At 41.8% G+C, this 18,635-nt stretch overlaps 1 protein-coding gene across 2 annotated transcripts in view; it reads right to left on the bottom strand.

Moving 5' to 3' along the window:
- Positions 1-46: 46 nt before the first annotated feature.
- Positions 47-18,635, bottom strand: part of svep1 (sushi, von Willebrand factor type A, EGF and pentraxin domain containing 1) — a 90,689-nt gene continuing 72,100 nt past the window's right edge. Inside the window, exons 34-49 of one of the 2 annotated variants that reach the window (XM_056368583.1) lie at positions 17,478-17,562; positions 17,128-17,319; positions 16,406-16,573; positions 15,299-15,971; positions 12,198-14,908; positions 11,542-11,776; positions 11,056-11,211; positions 10,299-10,362; positions 9,466-9,639; positions 9,194-9,370; positions 7,833-8,015; positions 5,988-6,158; positions 4,249-4,344; positions 2,878-2,973; positions 2,134-2,227; positions 47-298 (exon numbers count right to left, since the gene is read on the bottom strand). In XM_056368583.1, coding sequence (XP_056224558.1) covers positions 268-298; positions 2,134-2,227; positions 2,878-2,973; positions 4,249-4,344; positions 5,988-6,158; positions 7,833-8,015; positions 9,194-9,370; positions 9,466-9,639; positions 10,299-10,362; positions 11,056-11,211; positions 11,542-11,776; positions 12,198-14,908; positions 15,299-15,971; positions 16,406-16,573; positions 17,128-17,319; positions 17,478-17,562 — 5,306 coding nt within the window. In that variant the 3' untranslated portion in view covers positions 47-267. The remainder of the gene's footprint in view (positions 299-2,133; positions 2,228-2,877; positions 2,974-4,248; positions 4,345-5,987; positions 6,159-7,832; positions 8,016-9,193; positions 9,371-9,465; positions 9,640-10,298; positions 10,363-11,055; positions 11,212-11,541; positions 11,777-12,197; positions 14,909-15,298; positions 15,972-16,405; positions 16,574-17,127; positions 17,320-17,477; positions 17,563-18,635) is intronic. The other variant, XM_056368584.1, reaches the window with a different exon arrangement.

The following is an 18,635-nucleotide window of genomic DNA, read 5'->3' as shown; positions in this document are numbered from 1 at the left end:
GTATTTTATGCTTTAATAAAAATGTGAGAATAGTTTACACATATACATTGAACAATTGCATCAATAGTTTTTACACATCGTACAAGTATATAGCAGCATACGTTTAATACTGTTGAGTCTCTATATGAAAAAATACAGCTTTATTTTACAAACTGGTTCTTGCTTTGCCTTTTGCAGAGAGATGAGAATGAACGGTTTACAAGTGTGTCAGTTAACTATACAAGAATTCCCTTCATAAGATGATTCACATGGAGCTGAGTGGAAACTTTAGAAGTGATAGTATCCTGATTTCCTTTTCCTGCAACGAGAGGGAAATAAGTTTTACCTTTCATGTGAAAATTCAGGCTTAGCACTTTTTTTTTAATTGTATACAGTCAGAAGAAACACTGAATAATTCTGAATATTTTCTCATTTTCATTTCCTTGTGTACTGTATATCTTAACTTCATTGTCATTAGTTTTTATTATACCAAGTAAACTATATATAACTTAAGTTGAGGATGGACCTGCACATGCAGCAGACAGTGCTTCAAAACCTGGATAAAGTGCATGCTACAGTTACTGTTTTTTTTTCTCAAAGTTTCTCAGAACAAGAATAAAGGCTTATCCAGGTTTCTAAAGCCAGGACATAATAACAGACATGAACACAACCGTGATCCTGCTAAAAACCTGATCCTAACCAGGATACTAGTGTGCAAGTAAATACTCTCCAGGAGAATTCCCAGGTTGAGTTCAAGCGAGGACCCTCATTGTTTCTAACTCTTAAGCCATGAAGTACAGGAAGTAAACCTGATTTCACAAAGGGTGTGAGATTGCGGTAATGGCAAAAAAATGTGCAACACAATGACTTTGACCCACAACATGGTTTTGGGCTCCCCTGTAGTTCCATGATGCTTCTGTCTGGAAGAATTTGTATCATAATGACTTCCCACTAAGATTGAACTAAGATTGAAATATAAAATCTAAAAATCAAGGCCTGAATTGGTATTTTTTTTCCTGTTAAACGTCCTCACAGCTGCTCTGGAGGTGTCTTGGCAAAACTTTGGACACATGAATAAGAAAAGCTCACTACCCAACAAGAAAATGGAGACAGGAACATCAAGTACACCCCTAGCAGATGTTACTGTACAGAGCTAAGTAATATGATTCACTTTAATGTGTGGAATAATTCTGAGTAAGCAGACAAGAGCTTTACCACATGATAGATTCACAACTTTGGAATAAGCTCCCACAGCTAGCCAGGAAACCAGTCCCATACTGTGAGCTGTGTTTACAGCCCTGTCACCCAAAGGAATCATTAATAAGATATGCTCAGGGTTAACACCTTGCTGGGTTATTGAGGGGCTGACATCAAGCCTGCCGCGTTTGTTTCCACAGTAAATATGTATCTTTATAGCTTCACGCAGAGTTGCAGCTATTAATAAGATAAATATAGACTTCATACAGCTTGTAAAATTCTCCTGAATAAAACGTTTCTATTTTTTCTATGTTCTATCAAATACATAAAATTAAGTGTTTTATTGTGGACATTTATAAATGTTATGTATGAAAAGTGTCTGTCATTTGACAACTTTAACAACTGCACACAGCAAATTAAAAAAAAAAAAAAACTGTCACTGTTACAAGCTGCATGTGGTTGCAATTTTTTAGCCATGTTAGCAGCACGGGTCTGTGTGTGTATCCGTCAGTCAGTCCCCCACATGACAGTGAGCTTAACGTTGCTGATGTTAGCATTTACAGGCACTGAAAGCCCCGTTGTGTTTAAGTGACGCTTTACAGAGCCTCTAACATGGCTCTAACATGTGTTGTCTTTTTGCCTTAACTGAACTGTTACAATAACAGTTACCTTCCGCCCTTTAATGAACTCCACAGAAATTGTTCCTAGTTTTGTAAACAGTTAAACATAATATATATTTTATAAAGGTGCTAATTTTTATACTAAAAAGTTGTAAAAAGAAAAGTTGTTTTGCATATTAAGCTACATATAACAACACATTTATCACTGATGCAAATAAACTTATTATAGTATTATCACTGTATTTATTGATAAAAACTATTCCATTTAAGTTTCAGAAGATCATCTCTATGTAAAAGAAAAGTTTTCCAGCGTGTTTGTGTGTTTGTCTCTGATCACCTGGAGCAGTCGTGCCCGCTCCACCCTGAACTGCAGTGACATCGGTTCGGCCTGATGCATCTGCCTCCATTCTGACAAGGTGATGAACACACAGCTGTGGAGACACACACACACACAATCACACAATCACACACACACACGTCATCATTAATGTAAATGCAAATACTTCCTTATGAGGAAGTAGCACTAATAAGTTGGAAATCTTGTCATTGTAATGAGGAAAATATCTATTTTGTCTAAATAATATTTTTTCATTATCAACCATTTAAGACAACATAGATTCCAGATTGATTGACTAATCTTCTATCTGCTAATGCAATGGGAAGGTGGAAAAGGTCCACTTTATTTAATTATAAATGTTAGTTTTTTTTACAAGTTCTGCTCTGATTCCCAGTATAAATAAAACTGTCCAACGTACAATCTAAGTTACTGAGATAGCTTATAAGCATAGTTGACTTGAACCATAAAGGAAAGTATATCAATATGTCAGTCATCAGTCAGCGGCAGGTAGGTCATAAATATAATCAAATACATTAATAGAAGGAAAAAAGCTGTGGCGTCACCGCCCTCCTGAGTCAGTGCCATGAGGGTTATTATGATGCTGACGTGCAGGGAATCCTGTTAGGTGAGGCCTCACTCTCTACATGCACTCCCATCATACATCACTGAGCTATCAATGCACACAGTAGGTTTACCCACATACGTACCAGCATAAACATGTGAAAGCATCACACATGAACTCACCACTGTGACAGCGTGTGCCCGTCCACCCGGTGGGACACTCGCACTGGTAGGGTGCCACGCAACGGCCTCCATTCAGGCACGGCAGGATGCAGATAGCTGTTATTAAAGAAAGAGACGAGAGATATGAGTGGAAACAGGAAGTGATTTAAGGTCATCAATCCCACCTCTCTCTGTTGGTATCCTAAACAGTTGATCCCAGTGTTGACATTTGAAACCATTTGTGACTGCAGGCTTGAGTTATGCATGTTATTGTCCTGATGAAGAAAGAGAAGAGCCTCTCCACTGCTTGTGTTTTAACAGCCACGCCCAAGTAGTTTTTTTTTTGCAAATGTAAATGTAAAGAACAATAATGTACAGTAGAGAAATAAATGACTAATTGTTATTAACTGTTGTATAAAAGTGTATAAAATATCAGAGAACTGTATAAAAAAATGTTCATTTTAATTTCCCAGAGCCCAAGGCGTCACGCCTTAAAACTGCTTATTTATTCAATTAACAATAATATAAAACACAGGAAAGCAGCAAAACTTCACCACAATAATGTTTAAAAGTTTTATGCCGCTGACATTTTAAAAATAAATGTTTATCACTTCAAGTGTTTTATTAAAATATATTTAACACTGTTGACTTGGGCCCCTCTGCAATAGGTTTAACAAAACGAAGAGTGACTCATGCTAGCAGCTGGGCTTAGAGCTAAATGCTAATGTCAGCATGCTAACATACTCACAATGACAATGCTGACATGCTGATGTTAAGCAGGTAGAATGTTTACATTGTTCACTATTTACAGATGCTTCAGTAAGTAGTCAGACCCCTTCACTTGTTGCACACTTTACTGTGTTGTGGATTTAATTCTAAATGGATAAAATTGCCAATCAATATACACTCAATAACCAATAATTACAAAGAGAAAACATGTTTTGAGAACTTCTCAAATGTGTTAAAAATCGAAAACTGAAATCTTACATTTGTGATAATATTAATTTACAATTAAATCTACAACACAATAAAGTCTGCAACAAGTGAAGGGCTCTGTCTACTTTCTGAAGCCACAGTAGGTGTTGACCTTTGTAAATTAATCTATTTAAAGGCCTTTCAATCAATTTGAGAGAAACAGCAGGTTCCATTCTTGTGTGATTTTTGGTCGTTATTAAGTTATTGCTCCTTTAACTTATGTGATGACTAAACACAAAACAAATCTCTGAAACTCTTTGTGCACCATTGTCTGCTAAAACCTGTTTCGCAAGCTGGCTGGATTGTTGCATTACCGAGTTTTTGAGTTTGTGTTGTAAAACACTTGGGGTCATGTTGTTGGTATTAACTGTGTGTCAACAGATTTTACTGAACAATATATCATGATTAAATACTTACGCTCCTCACACAGTCGGCCCATCCAGCCCTCGGGGCAGGAGCAAGTGTTGGGCCGCTGACACACACCTCCGTTCTGACACTGCAGCCAACACACAGCTAAGGGAGATGTATGCACACACACACAGACACACACACGCATACACACAGACAACAACATATCAGAGATTAAGATAAGAGGAATCCTGCTCGAAACACACACGTGCACAGCATATATTCTACATGTGGAAAGAGACTCATACAGAATAGAGCAACATACTGAACAGACTCAGTCCCCTTTCACTGGAATTGGGTTTTCAAGTCCTTTCTGTTATTTCTATGGTCACAGCCTCTGGTGCTACTCTTGACCATGCAACCTCATGCAACGGAACAAAAACAGCATTCACACGCTGCAGATTAAAGTCCTCTGTAGAAAAACTCATCATCAACAGAGACGGCCCGAGTGTGTGTGTTTGCGTACTTCTGTATGAAACTCAGCAGCCGTTAGAGAAAGGCTAGCTTGGATCCAGCCCTTATTGTCATATGCAAAACATGTGAGTGGCCATTTGAATTTCATGTTGCATGAGATCAGTGGTGCTTTCTCTGTTTCTTTAAAAGTGTGGCAGAGCGACACAAGAGATTTGATCCTCTGATTTGTTATTTTGAACACACTAACACATACATTTTTCTCAGAGGACGACATGTCAATGGTCTATTTGGAATATATTTTAAAAGAACAACTCTGAAGTCAGCTGTGCCAGTTTGATCAACCGTATTTTCTAATTGGTCACCTGATTCACAAAACACAAACAAATGTGAGCTCTGATCAAAAGAAAGCTTTTGATATTCCAACACTGTTAAACATTATCATTATCTTAATAGATAAATAGCATTTCTATAATAAAGTCTGATACTTTTTTTCCCCTTTTGAACCATTTTCCCCATCACCTGCCCACATATTTCACTGATTTTCCAGAATGGCCTTTTTCAGAAGAGGAGTTAATGTTTTAACCACAGATGGGTGAGTGTCGACAGATATGTAGGGAAGCAGACTATTGATGTTGTCATGTCTGTTTCCTGTGCAAATGACAGCACTTTTCTCTGCACCTTGGTGATTATCCAGTTTACAGTTTATGGTTGTGTGTTCGTTCTGGCTTGTGATGATTGTGAATTTTCTCTTTCAGGACAAAGTATAAATCCACCTCCACTTTTACAACTGAGGGCTGTACACCAAATCCACAACTATGGATGTTTTAAATAGTGAACTGTGTTATATTATATTGTAGGTGCACTAGAAAAATCTTGACATGATGCCAGAAAGTATAGTTTTATCCAACCATTCACAAAAATGACAACAAAAAAAAAAGACACCACTAGGCAGTGCAACTCTGCCTGAAATGTAATGCACATGACCAAATGTTTCAACATGTCTAAGGATGGATTTGTTTCTTTAATGGGACTGGATCCAGGCTACAGACCATACTCATGTAAATGAGTCATGAGTGACTCATGACTCATAAGATCTAAGAGATCACGGAAAGAGGTGTCGGTCACAGTACAGCAGTAGGGAGGAGCTACTGTGGTGAAGCTGCACCTTTTTCAACACAGAAAAGTTAATATCCTCCACAGAACAAAGCAGCAGTAGGAGTCCAGGAAAGAATTAAAAAGCTGAGAAGCAGCGCAGTGTCATGAGCGAAAGGGACAGTCAGCTGAAGCAGAAGTGTCCTGGGAAAAGGGCGGAGTCCCCTCTGTGTTCTCTCTACCTCTGCATGTGGGAGGTGGCGTCCAGGTGCCGTTCTCCAGACACCTGCTCCTTCCAACGCCCTCCATGGTGTATCCGCCAAAACACGAGTACACCGCCACGTCCCCGAACTGGAACACCGCCCCCCGCACCACCCCATTGGCCACATGGAGAGGGGGGCCACAGGACACCCCTGTACAACAGCCCAGATGGAACGACCCACGAGTTACTCACTAGACTACTTAGTGTTTTTTTGAAAAGGCTGCTCTGTCTTAACCATGTCTTTGTTCTTACACTCACAACATGTTTTTTACTAAATGGCCTAAACAGCTGAAAAACATTTTAATCTCCTGTAAAAGCAAAGTTGAAAAGTTGCTAAGCCTACAGGGAGCGGACGAAATAAAAGAGACACCTTACAATACTGTACAACAGAAGCTCATTATGTCAAATTGTTTGAGATTGTCAGAGGTGTCAGAGGTGAACTCAGCTCTTTTGAGTTTTCTTTGTTCAGTATGTCGTCATTTGCTCTTTCCTTCTTAGCAAATGAGTGTTTGCCACTCATGCACAATATACCGAATAATAACAATCTTAAAAGTGGCCAAACTGAACCTCTGTGAGCATCAACAAATAACCATCTACATTAACCTCACTCATTTTCTGCAGAACTAATATATTGTATTGTAAGTTTTTCTGCTATTTTGTCTACCCCCTGTATGTACTTATAAGATACAACTATGTAATTGTGCACCGCAGAGAGAGAAATCTGTGTTGATTAAATGAAATCAAATGTGTTTTCTGTATCCCTCATTACCCTGGCAGACAGAGAATTTCATGCAAATGTGTCACATAGTTCAGCTGTGTGGCTTCACTTAAACATTGTCTGTGACAAAAACAGGACTAAAAGGATTATGGTACGCATGCATATAGGAGAATAGACTCCATGCAAATACAAACAATGAGCTATAGTAACATAACCACCATTGTGTTGCATATTCAGGACAACTGTGCCTAAGAAAGATCAGAGGATTATCTGACAAAGGTTGCCATAGAAGCCGCAGAGATGCCCATAATTAGTCCAGCGTACAGGACAGTGTTTGAAGCAGCCTCATTTGTTTTGATAAAAGACTAGCGAGAGACAGACGACAACAGAGAGAAACGGTACTTGAGATAACAGGTAGATTTAAGCCAACAGCCATGCAAGTGTGGAGCAGCACTTGCACAAGACGAGGGGAGCATGCAGAGGTGCGAAATGTTGATGAACTGTCGATTTCCCGAATATACAACAAATTAACTTTGTCTGAAAAATATTAATAGTCATACATGAGATGATATTGATTTTTACACAAACAATAATCATAAAATATGGTTAGAAAAAAAAGAGAGGCAGGATATTTTACAGAACCATAAACAAGGCAAATATTATATCAATAAAGAAAGGATAATTCATTTTTGAAAAGTAGACTTCATTCACAAATATAATAATAAAATTACTTAAAACTTGAATTAATAAGAATGGAGGTCAGTATGAATGTACAATAAAATAGAAGTACAATCTATGAAATGTTTATGTACAGAAATTTATATTTGCATCTCCCAACACAGACAGCAATACTGATATATTTGTCATAAGAAGACACCAGACAATAATAGTGGTCTGCTAGTACAATATATATCAGACAGCTTTTATTATTGATGGATTTCAACTTATAAATGATTAACTTGGTGAGCTTTAAAGCTAAGTCTTGTTTTGAAAGGAGGGATCAAACAAATGCCTCCTGTTCTGTCAAAGTATTTTGATATAAATTAAAGGCTCACACAATGTACAAAACTGGATAAACAGAACTTACAGCCTGCAAACTGTACCTACTTTCACACACAGAGCTGATGGGGCTCCAGGTCTGGTCTGGCCTGCAGGTGATGGTGCCGCTGCCTTTCACCTGCTGACCTTTGGGGCAGGCGACACGCACTGACTGACCGATAGGAAACTCCTGCTGGGATCCGTTCCCGCTACCGCCCCCCCTCCAGCCTGGAGGAGCCGGACAGGACTTAGCTGTCAGGGACAGAAATGATGGATTTATTTTTGACATGGAGTTGATAGACTGTGTCTGTGAGCAACACAAAAGTATAATTTTTTAATTGTTTAACACAGACACAACAACAATATGTAAAAGCTACCATGGCTGGTGTCATGACATGAGGCTATGTTTGAAAACATACACATATAAGGAAGTTTAGATGGGAGACGGTAATAAGTATATTCCTGTATTTTAAATGAACACTGTATTACACCTGTGGTAACTATAAAATCAAAAATTAAAGTTTTAGATTTTAGTTTTTACTAAAGTTTGTGTTACAATAATATACAGTAAGTAGCCTGTACTTGATGATACTCTTGTTTCAACATATGTAAATAGGGATAGATAAATATTGAAGACATTGTTCATTGTGTAATGTAATCCAATATGACACCATCACAGGTGCTGTAAAATACCACAGACTCTGTCTGTCTGTGACACGGCCACAGGTTTCACAAAGACTGGATTGATTGCAGGGATCATACTCAGTTATATTACACTGAACACCATGTTCTGAACAACATGTTTACACTTGATATGCTTTGCATACAAAGAAATGTACTTTATATTCCCAAAGTATATTTGCATTAGGGATTCAACTAACTAAGATTTTTTTGTTGAATAATTGGTTTGTTGTCTTTGAAAATCTTTATTTTCATTTTTATCTTATCTCTGTATATTCTTAAATATTCTTATGCATATGGTTTTATTCTTAGCATGTCAGTTTGAATTTTGTAATGTCCTTTTTCACTTTGAGCTCACAGAGATGAATTCCTACGGTTCTTTGCCACATGTAAGTTTCCCATATGACTACTTTAAGTTTTGTTTCATTTTGACAAAAGACTTGAAAAACTTGAAGTGGGAGGAACTCTTGATTGAGTGATGAATTTTGTGTGGGGGGTTGACTTGCATTGTTTCCACATGCACAGGAGTGAGTTTGTGAGACTGTAACTGCGATCATGTTGTTAGGACAAACAGGAAGAGAAACTAAGTGAGACAGTGGCTTTCATTCATCATATCACATCAGTTAAACTTGTTTGGCCTGCATGTTTCCATGTAACTGTGTGTTTGTTTGTGTGTGTGTGTGTGTGTGTGTGTGTGTGTGTGTGTGTGTGTGTGTGTGTGTGTGTGCGTGTGTGGCAAAGTTTCTCACGCTGGCAGGTGGGGAAAGTGGAGCTCCAGGCGTTGCCCCCCATGCACACCACCAGACGATCTCCCACCAGGTTGTAGCCTTTATCACACTGAAACTCCACAGCGCGCCCAGTGTTCAGGTTGTGCTCCTGCACTTTGCCGTGCAGCATCTGTTTCGGGCTGTCGCAGCCTCTGACCCCTGACATGAGAAACAATTGTAAAGATGAATTATTCTGTGTAGCTACTTAATTGTCCCTCTATTTACCCAAAGTGCTTACTAACCGCCCTTCATACCTTCACATGTAGGAGCGGGAAGGCTCCATGTGCCGTTGGTCTGACAGATGAGAGTCTTAGAGCCGACCAGCTGAAGCCCAACATTACATACATAACTTGCATTGTGTAGGTAAGTCTCTCCTGTCATCTGGACCAGTGCATTTTTTACTGTGGGAGGAGGCCCACAGGACTGTGCTGAGGAGAAAATAAACAAGCATGAAAAAGTTTCAAAGGTGGGGTTGGAATGTATATAATGTACATAATGTAACAGGTAACATCATGAGAAACTCTAGGCTGTACCCTCCGTACAATATAATTTCTATTCACTTTGCTTTGAGATTATTCGTTAAAATTGAGATCAGAGACATCACAGAAAATGTTTTTCACTAAAACTGTCCAAAAACAGCAAACAGTGAAAATTATTTTATAATCCAGAGCTACAGCTCGACTGAACTTCTTTTCACACCTGCAGCTCTCTCTGGAGAGTCGTTGTTGCCAACATTTCTGCATTCACAGTCACATCCAAATTAAGTATTTTCCCTTTTCATATCCTCTTCTGCAGAACTGCAGGGAGGCAAATAATTCCTGACCAATGTCTGCTTTTGTTATGGAATAGGCTCATATGAAGATTTGTGTTCTTGTAGGATGTCAGGGTGGCGTTGTCCTCTTTATTTACTCGGCCATTCATTACGTGTTGATTGTGACTGCACTGTCATGACTAAAAACAGTTTCCTTAATCTTAAGGTGTGTTTCCCACCTGTATTTCTAAGAATAGCACTGACAACACACTAGGATGAACTATTTGATGTTGTTATAGACACCTCCTGGTCTGTCTCATATGAACACAAACCTACCAACACACACTGGCTGGGTGCCACTCCATGTTCTGTCTCCCTGGCAGGTCTGGATAGAGTCTCCCTGCAACAAAGAGAACAGTGTAAAGCTGCAAAGTATAGCAGACAACCTTGACACAGCAAAGTGTGAGCTATATAAGACATGTATGAGACAATTAGGATTCATGGATTTAATTTCTAAATGAAGCAATGCACTCTTTGTGCGTCTTCAGTGTATTAAAAGGCGCTCATTGTTTCAAGCATTCAAATTAAGGAAGTTAGTTTATCAGCGGGTATCAGTGTATCAGTGACTCAGCTCCTTCTGTTTGCTCTGTTACAACACACTCCTATTGATTGCTGAGGAGAAATCATGTGACTTTCTGTAATCTGATTCTTAGCCATTAGCTCAGTGTGGACAGACTGTTGTTTAAAAACAGAGTGCAGGAGGGGAGGGGAAGCCCCCTGCTGTATTACAGGAAATGAGTGGCTGAGACTGAGATTTTGAAGGCTCTGTCAGATACCAATTACATCTTATAGGGATCAAGAAAATCTGGAAAAAGGTACATTTGTGAAGGTTAAACCCTGAACTCAGTTACACACAAAAAGATGAATGTTTTGTATCATCCACAATTTTGTATTAGGTTTGGTTTTCCAGTACAGCTATGTTTTTAGCTTGTCATTGCGAAGTTGTATGTTTGCTATTTTACGGTGATGTCATTTATGAGACCTGTCTTTGTAATGTCAGCAGCTGAAGAAAATGTGGCCTGGTGAGAAATACCTTCATGTTAAAGCCAGGGAGGCAGGAGTACATGACAAAGTCTCCATAGTTGTAGCTGTCCCCCTCAGTGACACCGTGAAGAAGAGGAGGGGGTTTCTCACACACCACCAGCTCGCAGGAAACTGTCAAGATGCTTGGAGTCCAGCTTCCACCCAGCTTATCACATACCACAAAAGACAGGAGAGGAAAATGCTACATTATTCATGGTTTCTTATTGACATGTTTAGCGGAAAAGAAGGGAGAGATAAGCAAAGTGTTGCCACTTTAGATACGAAAAGTATTGCAAAACCACAAGGTGTACTTTTTGGATCAAAGTGATGACGCACAATATTTTAATTAAGTGTCAAAAAAGCTAAATTACAGGTCAGAACATCTTCTTTGCATATAGTGACCAGGAACCTCCTGTTTTGTTATTTAACCAACTACTTTCATAAAGATTAATAATCTAAGAAACTTGGACAAATCATTCACCAACATATTTCCTACCTGACACTCAGCTAGTGCTGACCCCTGCAGGTAGAAGCCAGGAGGGCAGGAGAGCGTGATGGTGCCCCCAACAGGAGTGAGCTCTTTCCCAGTGATTACCAGATGGGGGACGGAGAAGTTGGTGGGCAGCAGGCAGGGGGTGGGGCGGCACCGGATGCTGTGTTTGGACCATGTGCCATCACTCTGGCAGGAGAGAGAATCTGTCTGTGTGGCTATTTCATACCCATCCTCACACCTGGAGAGCAAGGGGGGAAACACATGACAGGGAAGAAAACAAAATGAGGGACATACATGAGAAAAACAGCTTCAGAAAAAACTTTATTGTCCACCACAAAGCATTTAGTCTTTAAAAAAAAGAATACAACATGTAAACAAACATGTCTACTTATGGTAGAAATGATTTTGACACAGAAATAAGGGCTATCAGACATATGAGTTCCTAAAAAACATGGTGGAGGTCAGGTGATACACGACAAGTTTATAGATTCACCTGATCACACACACTTACTGGGATTTGTTTGTTGCAAAGAGAATTAGCAAAGACACGTGTGTAACTAACAATGCAAAAGACAATGTGGCAGATAATGTCTATCAGAAATGCCAGAAAAATAAAGTTTCAACTCAAATAAAATTAAAGGAATAATTTCAGTATTTACCTGTATGTGATTTGGTTTGGGAAGGTGAAAGTGTCTCCCACCACCTGAGCGTGGGCTACAGCTGGAGGTCTTCCACAATTCACAGGCTGACAGCTGATCCTGGGTTCCCCCCATCTGCCGTCTCTTCCACAGGAGAGGGGTGGGTACCCCCTTGGCTGGTAGCCAGGCCGACACCTGTATATAACTGTGTCTGGGAAGGTGGCACTGCCGCCCTGCAGAACAGCGTTAGCAACTGTAGGCGGAGCGACACTGCACCTCCCCCGGCCACACACAGGTACCCCAGGGCTCCACACCCCTCCCTTCTCACACACCGCCTGAGAGGGACCCAGCAGCTTGTAGCCGTCATCACACTGGAAATGCACTCGGTCCCCGCAGGCGCGGTCTCGCCCGAGAACCACCCCGAATTTCAGCACAGGGAGGGCACAGAGGCAGGGCCGGCACTGGGGCACGGTTCCCACCCAGAAGCCTTGAGCAGAGCATCGCAGGACGGGATCCCCAACTACCTCGTAACCATCGAAGCAGACGTACTCTACCACATCATCGTAGTTGAAGCTGGAGCCGTTCAGGAAGCCGTGGCTGATGTCCTCGGGGGGATCACAACTGATGATATCACAGTGAGGTGCTGGTTTGTCCCAGAGTGCGTCTGACTGACAAACACGTGTGGAGTCTCCGTTAAGTGTGTATCCTTCATCACATTCATACTTTACCTTGCTGTTGAAGCCAAACTCTGATCCCAGCACACGCCCATTGGGTATTGGTGAGGGTTTCCCACAGCGGGCAGGTACACAGGTGGGAGACTCATGGCTCCAGGTGCCATCAGCCTTACAAACGCTGACAGATTTCCCTTGTAAGAGGAAGCCAGGCTGGCAGCTCAGTTCTACCTCATTATTATAAGTGTACTCCTCTCCTTTGACAGTAATATCACTGGGGACTTTAGGAGGGCCACAAGACAGTGGCTCACAGTGCGGCTTCTGTCCGTTCCACTTTCCATCTCTCTGGCAGGCGATAGTTTCACTACCTCTGAGGACAAACCCAGGGCTACACTCATAGTGAAGAACCTCAGGATACACAAAAGCACCACCATGAGCAGTGCCATTAGCGATAGCCCCTGGGTCGCCACAGGAAACCGGCTGACAAATGGGGGCGTCATTAGTCCACAGTCGACCTGACACACACTGCCTCACAGCCTCGCCCTCAATCTCATATCCTTCCTCACAAGTATACTTGACCATACTGCCGAGGGCGGTATCAGTCACATTCACCCAGCCGTGCTCTGGACTGGGCGGTGTTTCACACTCTGCCGGGACACAAGACGGGGCCGTCCCATTCCAGCCTCCGTCCTCCTGACACACCAACCTGGTGGGGCTTGTCAGGTCGTAACCTTTGTGGCAACGGTATTCAATCAATGTCCCATGAAGGAAGCTCAAGTCTTTAGGTGACGCTAATGTTCCAGTGTCTTTAGAAGTCTGCTCTGTCACCCTAACATACTCCCCAAAGTCAATGTGAGGAGGCAGGCCGCAGTCTGACGCCACGCAGGCGGGAACAGAACTTGACCAGCCGAACTCCTCACAGGTCAGATGGTCCTGACCCATTAGCTGGAAGCCAGGGAAGCAGCTGTAGAAAATAGTGACACCAAAACTGTGATCCTGACCCTCGACGAAACCGTTCTCAATGGGTTGAGGTGGGGTGCAAGATATCTGCACACACGCCGGTTGCTCGACGTCCCATTCCCCACTGGCCAGGCACTTCAGAGTCTCTGGGCCTTGGAGGCGGTAACCACGACGGCAGGAGTAGGTGGCACTATGACCAAACTGGAGTTTTGTATAAACCACTTTTCCATTGACTATCTGATTAGGAATGGAACATTCAATTGGACGGCAAGAGGGGACCCCTCCGATCCAAAGTCCTTTTTCTCCACAGAGGACAGTGGAGTTGCCAACTAAATTATATCCAGTCCTACAACTGTACAGTGCTTTGCTGAGGTACATCAGACCCTGGACGTCAACTATACCATTAGAAATCTCCACAGGCTGAGGGCATTCAACTGGGATACACTCTGGGGGAGGACTGCTCCACTGCCCGCTGGCTAGACAGGACACGGAGTCCTCTTTTCTTAAAGTGAAGCCGTCTATGCATGTGTAGGTCACCGCTGAGCCATAAGGGAATGGGGGAGAGGACAAGGAAGGACCGCTGAATGACACTTGAGGAAGTGGGCCACAAAACACCTGCTTACACAACGGGAAGGTGTCGTTCCACTCCTGGGATGGGGTGCAACGGAGGAACCGAGCACCCTCGAGGACGTAGCCATCCTCGCAGGATAATTCCACTGTCCCAGATTCAGAGTCCATGCCCTTCAGGACCAGGTGGTTCTCCTCCAGCGGCGGCTCTGGACACTGCACCGGTGAGCAGCGTGGGCGCCTCGTCTTATCCCACCGTCCGAACTTCAGACAGGTCCAGATCGCATCCCCGGCCAGCTCGTAACCCTCATCACAGACATACTCCACTTTTTGACCCACCTGGAACTCAGAGCCCCTGTAATGTCCGTGGGCGATGTTGGGAGGAGGGTCACAGGTCAAAAGGACACAGGTGGGAGGGTCGTTGTTGGACCACTGGCGGTTGGCTTGGCAAAATCGTTCTGGACGACCAACCAGTCTGTAGCCTGCGTTACAGATATATGTCACCTTGCTGTTGAAGGTGTATCGAAGTCTGACCTGTAGGCGGATAAACAGAGGGATTTATCATTTAAACATACTGTATTTATTGTTTATCGACAGTTGTTGAATTCCAAAGGAATTTCCTTGAAAGAGTGACTCGATTCATGCCAAAGTAAATATTTATTAATAGTTAATTTACCATTCGAAAATGAATTCTCCATATATGTTGACAAACAGTACATTGAACTGCAGACAAACTGCACATTTGGTGGGTTCTTCTGATCTGCTGTGCCCTGACTGAAAGACTCTCTTGGTTATGCTCACTTAGTATTTAATCAGAATTACTCAATTTAAATATATATATTTATATATCTCTATATGGCAAATACATATAAAATCAGGCATTAAAATATCTAAAATTATGTCATTTTGATGATTGTGGCTAACCTGGAAGTGTCCGTTCTTGAGTGAAGGAGGGGAGGAGCAGGACACGGGTACACAGGTGGGCAGAGCTCCTCCCCACTCTCCATTGGCCTTGCAGGTCCTCCTCTTCTCCCCTCGGATCAGGAAGCCTTTATCGCAGCCGTACGCCACCACAGCCCCAAAACTGTAGTTTGTTGCAATCACATATCCGCGATCAATGCTCTCGGGCTTGGAGCACCTCACCGGCACACAGCCGATATCATACGGCGAAGGCGCCCACTCTCCTCCCATTAGACATCTCAGAGTGGCTGTGGTGTTGAGCATGAAGCCCTCTTCACATTTATAGCTCACTTCAGTGTTGCTGGCATATTTAGGTTTGTTGACAGAATCTAAAATTGCATGGGGTAGCTCAGGCGGGCGTAGGCAGAAGTTTGCGATGCAGCGAGGGGCCTCCATGCCATCAGGAGGCGCCCACACACCCTGAGCATTACACACCATCTTAGAGTTGTTGCTGGCAGTGTATCCGTCAGTGCAGTAGTAGTTAGCAGTGTCTCCAAACAGCTGGTGGCTCTCGTAGGGCTCTGCGTGGTCGATGGCGGGCGGGGGACCACAGGAGCGAGGAACACACTGGGCGGAGCTGTCACTCCACTGGCCACTTGACAGACATTCTCTCGTCTCTGGACCAATCAGAGTGTAGCTGCAGATGGAGGAGACCAAAAGAAGTTGCAGCAAAATATAATAGGATATCAGACACTGATAATATTCCAGAAACTAATGACACATGTCCAAACATGCTGATTGTTCCCAGCATGGTAGACTGTATTCTACAGTAACTGTTTGCAATAAAGGAACAAATTTTAATTCTTATTTAGGTGTTGTATATCAGAAAATTATTTTAATGCAGAAATTCTATTAATAGTACATCAAATATGCAGATAAAAAAAATTAAACTATATTTTAGGACTGCATCACTGTGAAATCCATGATGGCACATGAAGATAGTTAAGTGGAGTTTAATGCAGAGGACAAATAGGCATTCATGGAATATACAGTGATTCCATAGTTTTAACATGTTCACACTTTCAATTGACAAGACAACACAATAACTGAGTAGACTTCAACCACATTTACCCTTCTTTGCAGACATAGTGCACCTTGTTTCCCAGTTCAAAGTTCTCTCCTATGGTCACGGCGTCTCTCAGGGCCGGAGGCTCATTGCACAGGATGCTCACACAGCGTGGGGAAGGCCTGCTCCACTCCCCTGTTGCTTCACAGACGACTTCCATGGAGCCCTGTGGTCTTCGCACCAACATACTACTTAGTTTACACACTCACACCAGCTCAATAATACAGTCACAGAGACTTATAGATAACAACTTGTGAAAACAAATAAATAAATCACAACTGATGACAGCATACAGAGTCATGCAGAGTTCATCATGTCACTTCAGGTTGCAGCAGCAATTTGCCGACATGAATCAGACTTCACTTGGACTATAACTCTAATCTATTTTAACAAAGGTTTAGAAAATAGACAGGACTTATTTAGACAGGACAGATTTAATAAGCTAAGAGGACAAACTGATTCTCCTGACATTTCCACAGTTTGTTGCTCTTACAGTGTTATGTGGTTTTATGGTCCCATTTAGTTCATTTGTAAATTACTTTTGTAATTTGTTTCAGCACATTGAGCAATTTTATTGTTACTTTAGTATCATAACTTCACTCTATCCAACAATCAAAAAAAACAAATCAAAGCTATTAAATGTATAGATGAAATGATCAATTATTCACTTAACTATCATCTTCAGAATTGACAGTGGACAGTGCAGCTGACGGTAAATTGTCCATACCTGTATCCCTCAGCACAGGTGTATCTGACAGTGGACAGGTATGTGTTTTTGTCAAGGTTGTAATCAGCGTTCTCAACATTTGGAGGCCCCCCGCAGGTCACTGGGTGACAGACAGGTGGCGTCCCGCTCCATCGCAGACTAGTGAGACACTGGAACTCATACGGGATCTGAGGCAGGAAGCCGTTCATACAGCTGGGACGGATGAAAAGAGGGTTAGATAAAGATGTTGTTAAGAAATGGTTGGCTTGTACTGATCTAAACGTACTATTTTTTTATAGCTTTAACAGCCAATGTTTGTATTTCCTACTGTCAACATGACAACATGGTGTTGTAGGGGATGCAAATGATACCTGAAAGTCACCTTGCTTCCATAGGTGAAGTTGTTTCCCTTCATTGCGGAGTTCTCTGGAACCGTTGGTGTCGGGCAGGAGAGGGCTATTAACAACATAAATGAGATGATTAGCAACTGCTGTTTTCAGTCGTTTAATATTTCACTGAAAACCAAAACTGACTAAATCCAAGTGAAGTTTAATTTATCTTCAGAGTTAAGAACCTCAATACACATTTCTACGAGGAGACACAAGTTTACAGACGCCTGTGAGTGTTATTGATGAAATGTAAATCAGATTTTGGCAGAGAGTTCTTCTGGGATCAATGGCCCATTATATTTTATGCTGATAGGATGAAAGAGACACACAGGAAAAGTATATAAATGGACAGAAGCTAAAGAGGCACGACTGAGAGGCATTACTGAATGAAGAGGAGAATGAATTAAAGGGGCACTTCACTCATTTATATTGCACTTCCATGAAGTTGGAGGACTTACTTAAAGAAAGACAGACCAAGGCCAAAACAGAAGAGGCTGCCATATCCTGACTTGATGACATCATCTAGCTTATTTTTTTCAGACTTTAGAAAGGTCCCTTCAGAGCCATGTATGAATAAACAACAAAGAAAACAAGTTCCCACAAATTCAAGTTCTGCTTTTGTGGATATTTCCTGCTCTTCTATTTTCTCAATCACTTCTGCTTTTCCATGCTGCCAAAATCCAGTCATTGACAATTTGTACTTTTGATATCATTGCATTCTGTCACTATTTCTCAGACCTACTATTGCGCAACACAGCTCCTCCCCATCACCGCCTTGACTTCCAGGACGTCCAGGGACACAACTGAAACTGAAAGTTTTCATCGTCCACCTGTTGGCTCTACTCCTGTGGCTACCACCATAAATACTGCCATACACTTTCAACTGATCTCATCTTCACAAGCTGAATAGTACAGTACCTCTCATCATGCAAACTGTAAATCTTCATGTGTAAAACTGGTGAATTAAAGTATTTCCACGGATTGATCAAAAAGATTAACGAACCATCACCACTTACCTACAACGAACCTTTTTAAACCTCACACACAATAACGCAACTATATTTGTGTGTACTAAAAAAAAACCTCAATCCTTTAGCCATATGTTGAGCTATTAGTATGCTCTTTACTGATACATAAATT

This window comes from Seriola aureovittata, chromosome 23 (assembly GCF_021018895.1).
Source record: "Seriola aureovittata isolate HTS-2021-v1 ecotype China chromosome 23, ASM2101889v1, whole genome shotgun sequence".
Lineage (NCBI taxonomy): Eukaryota > Metazoa > Chordata > Actinopteri > Carangiformes > Carangidae > Seriola > Seriola aureovittata.
The sequence above is the reverse complement of the archived record's forward strand: the minus strand, read 5'-3'. Positions and strand labels throughout refer to the sequence as shown.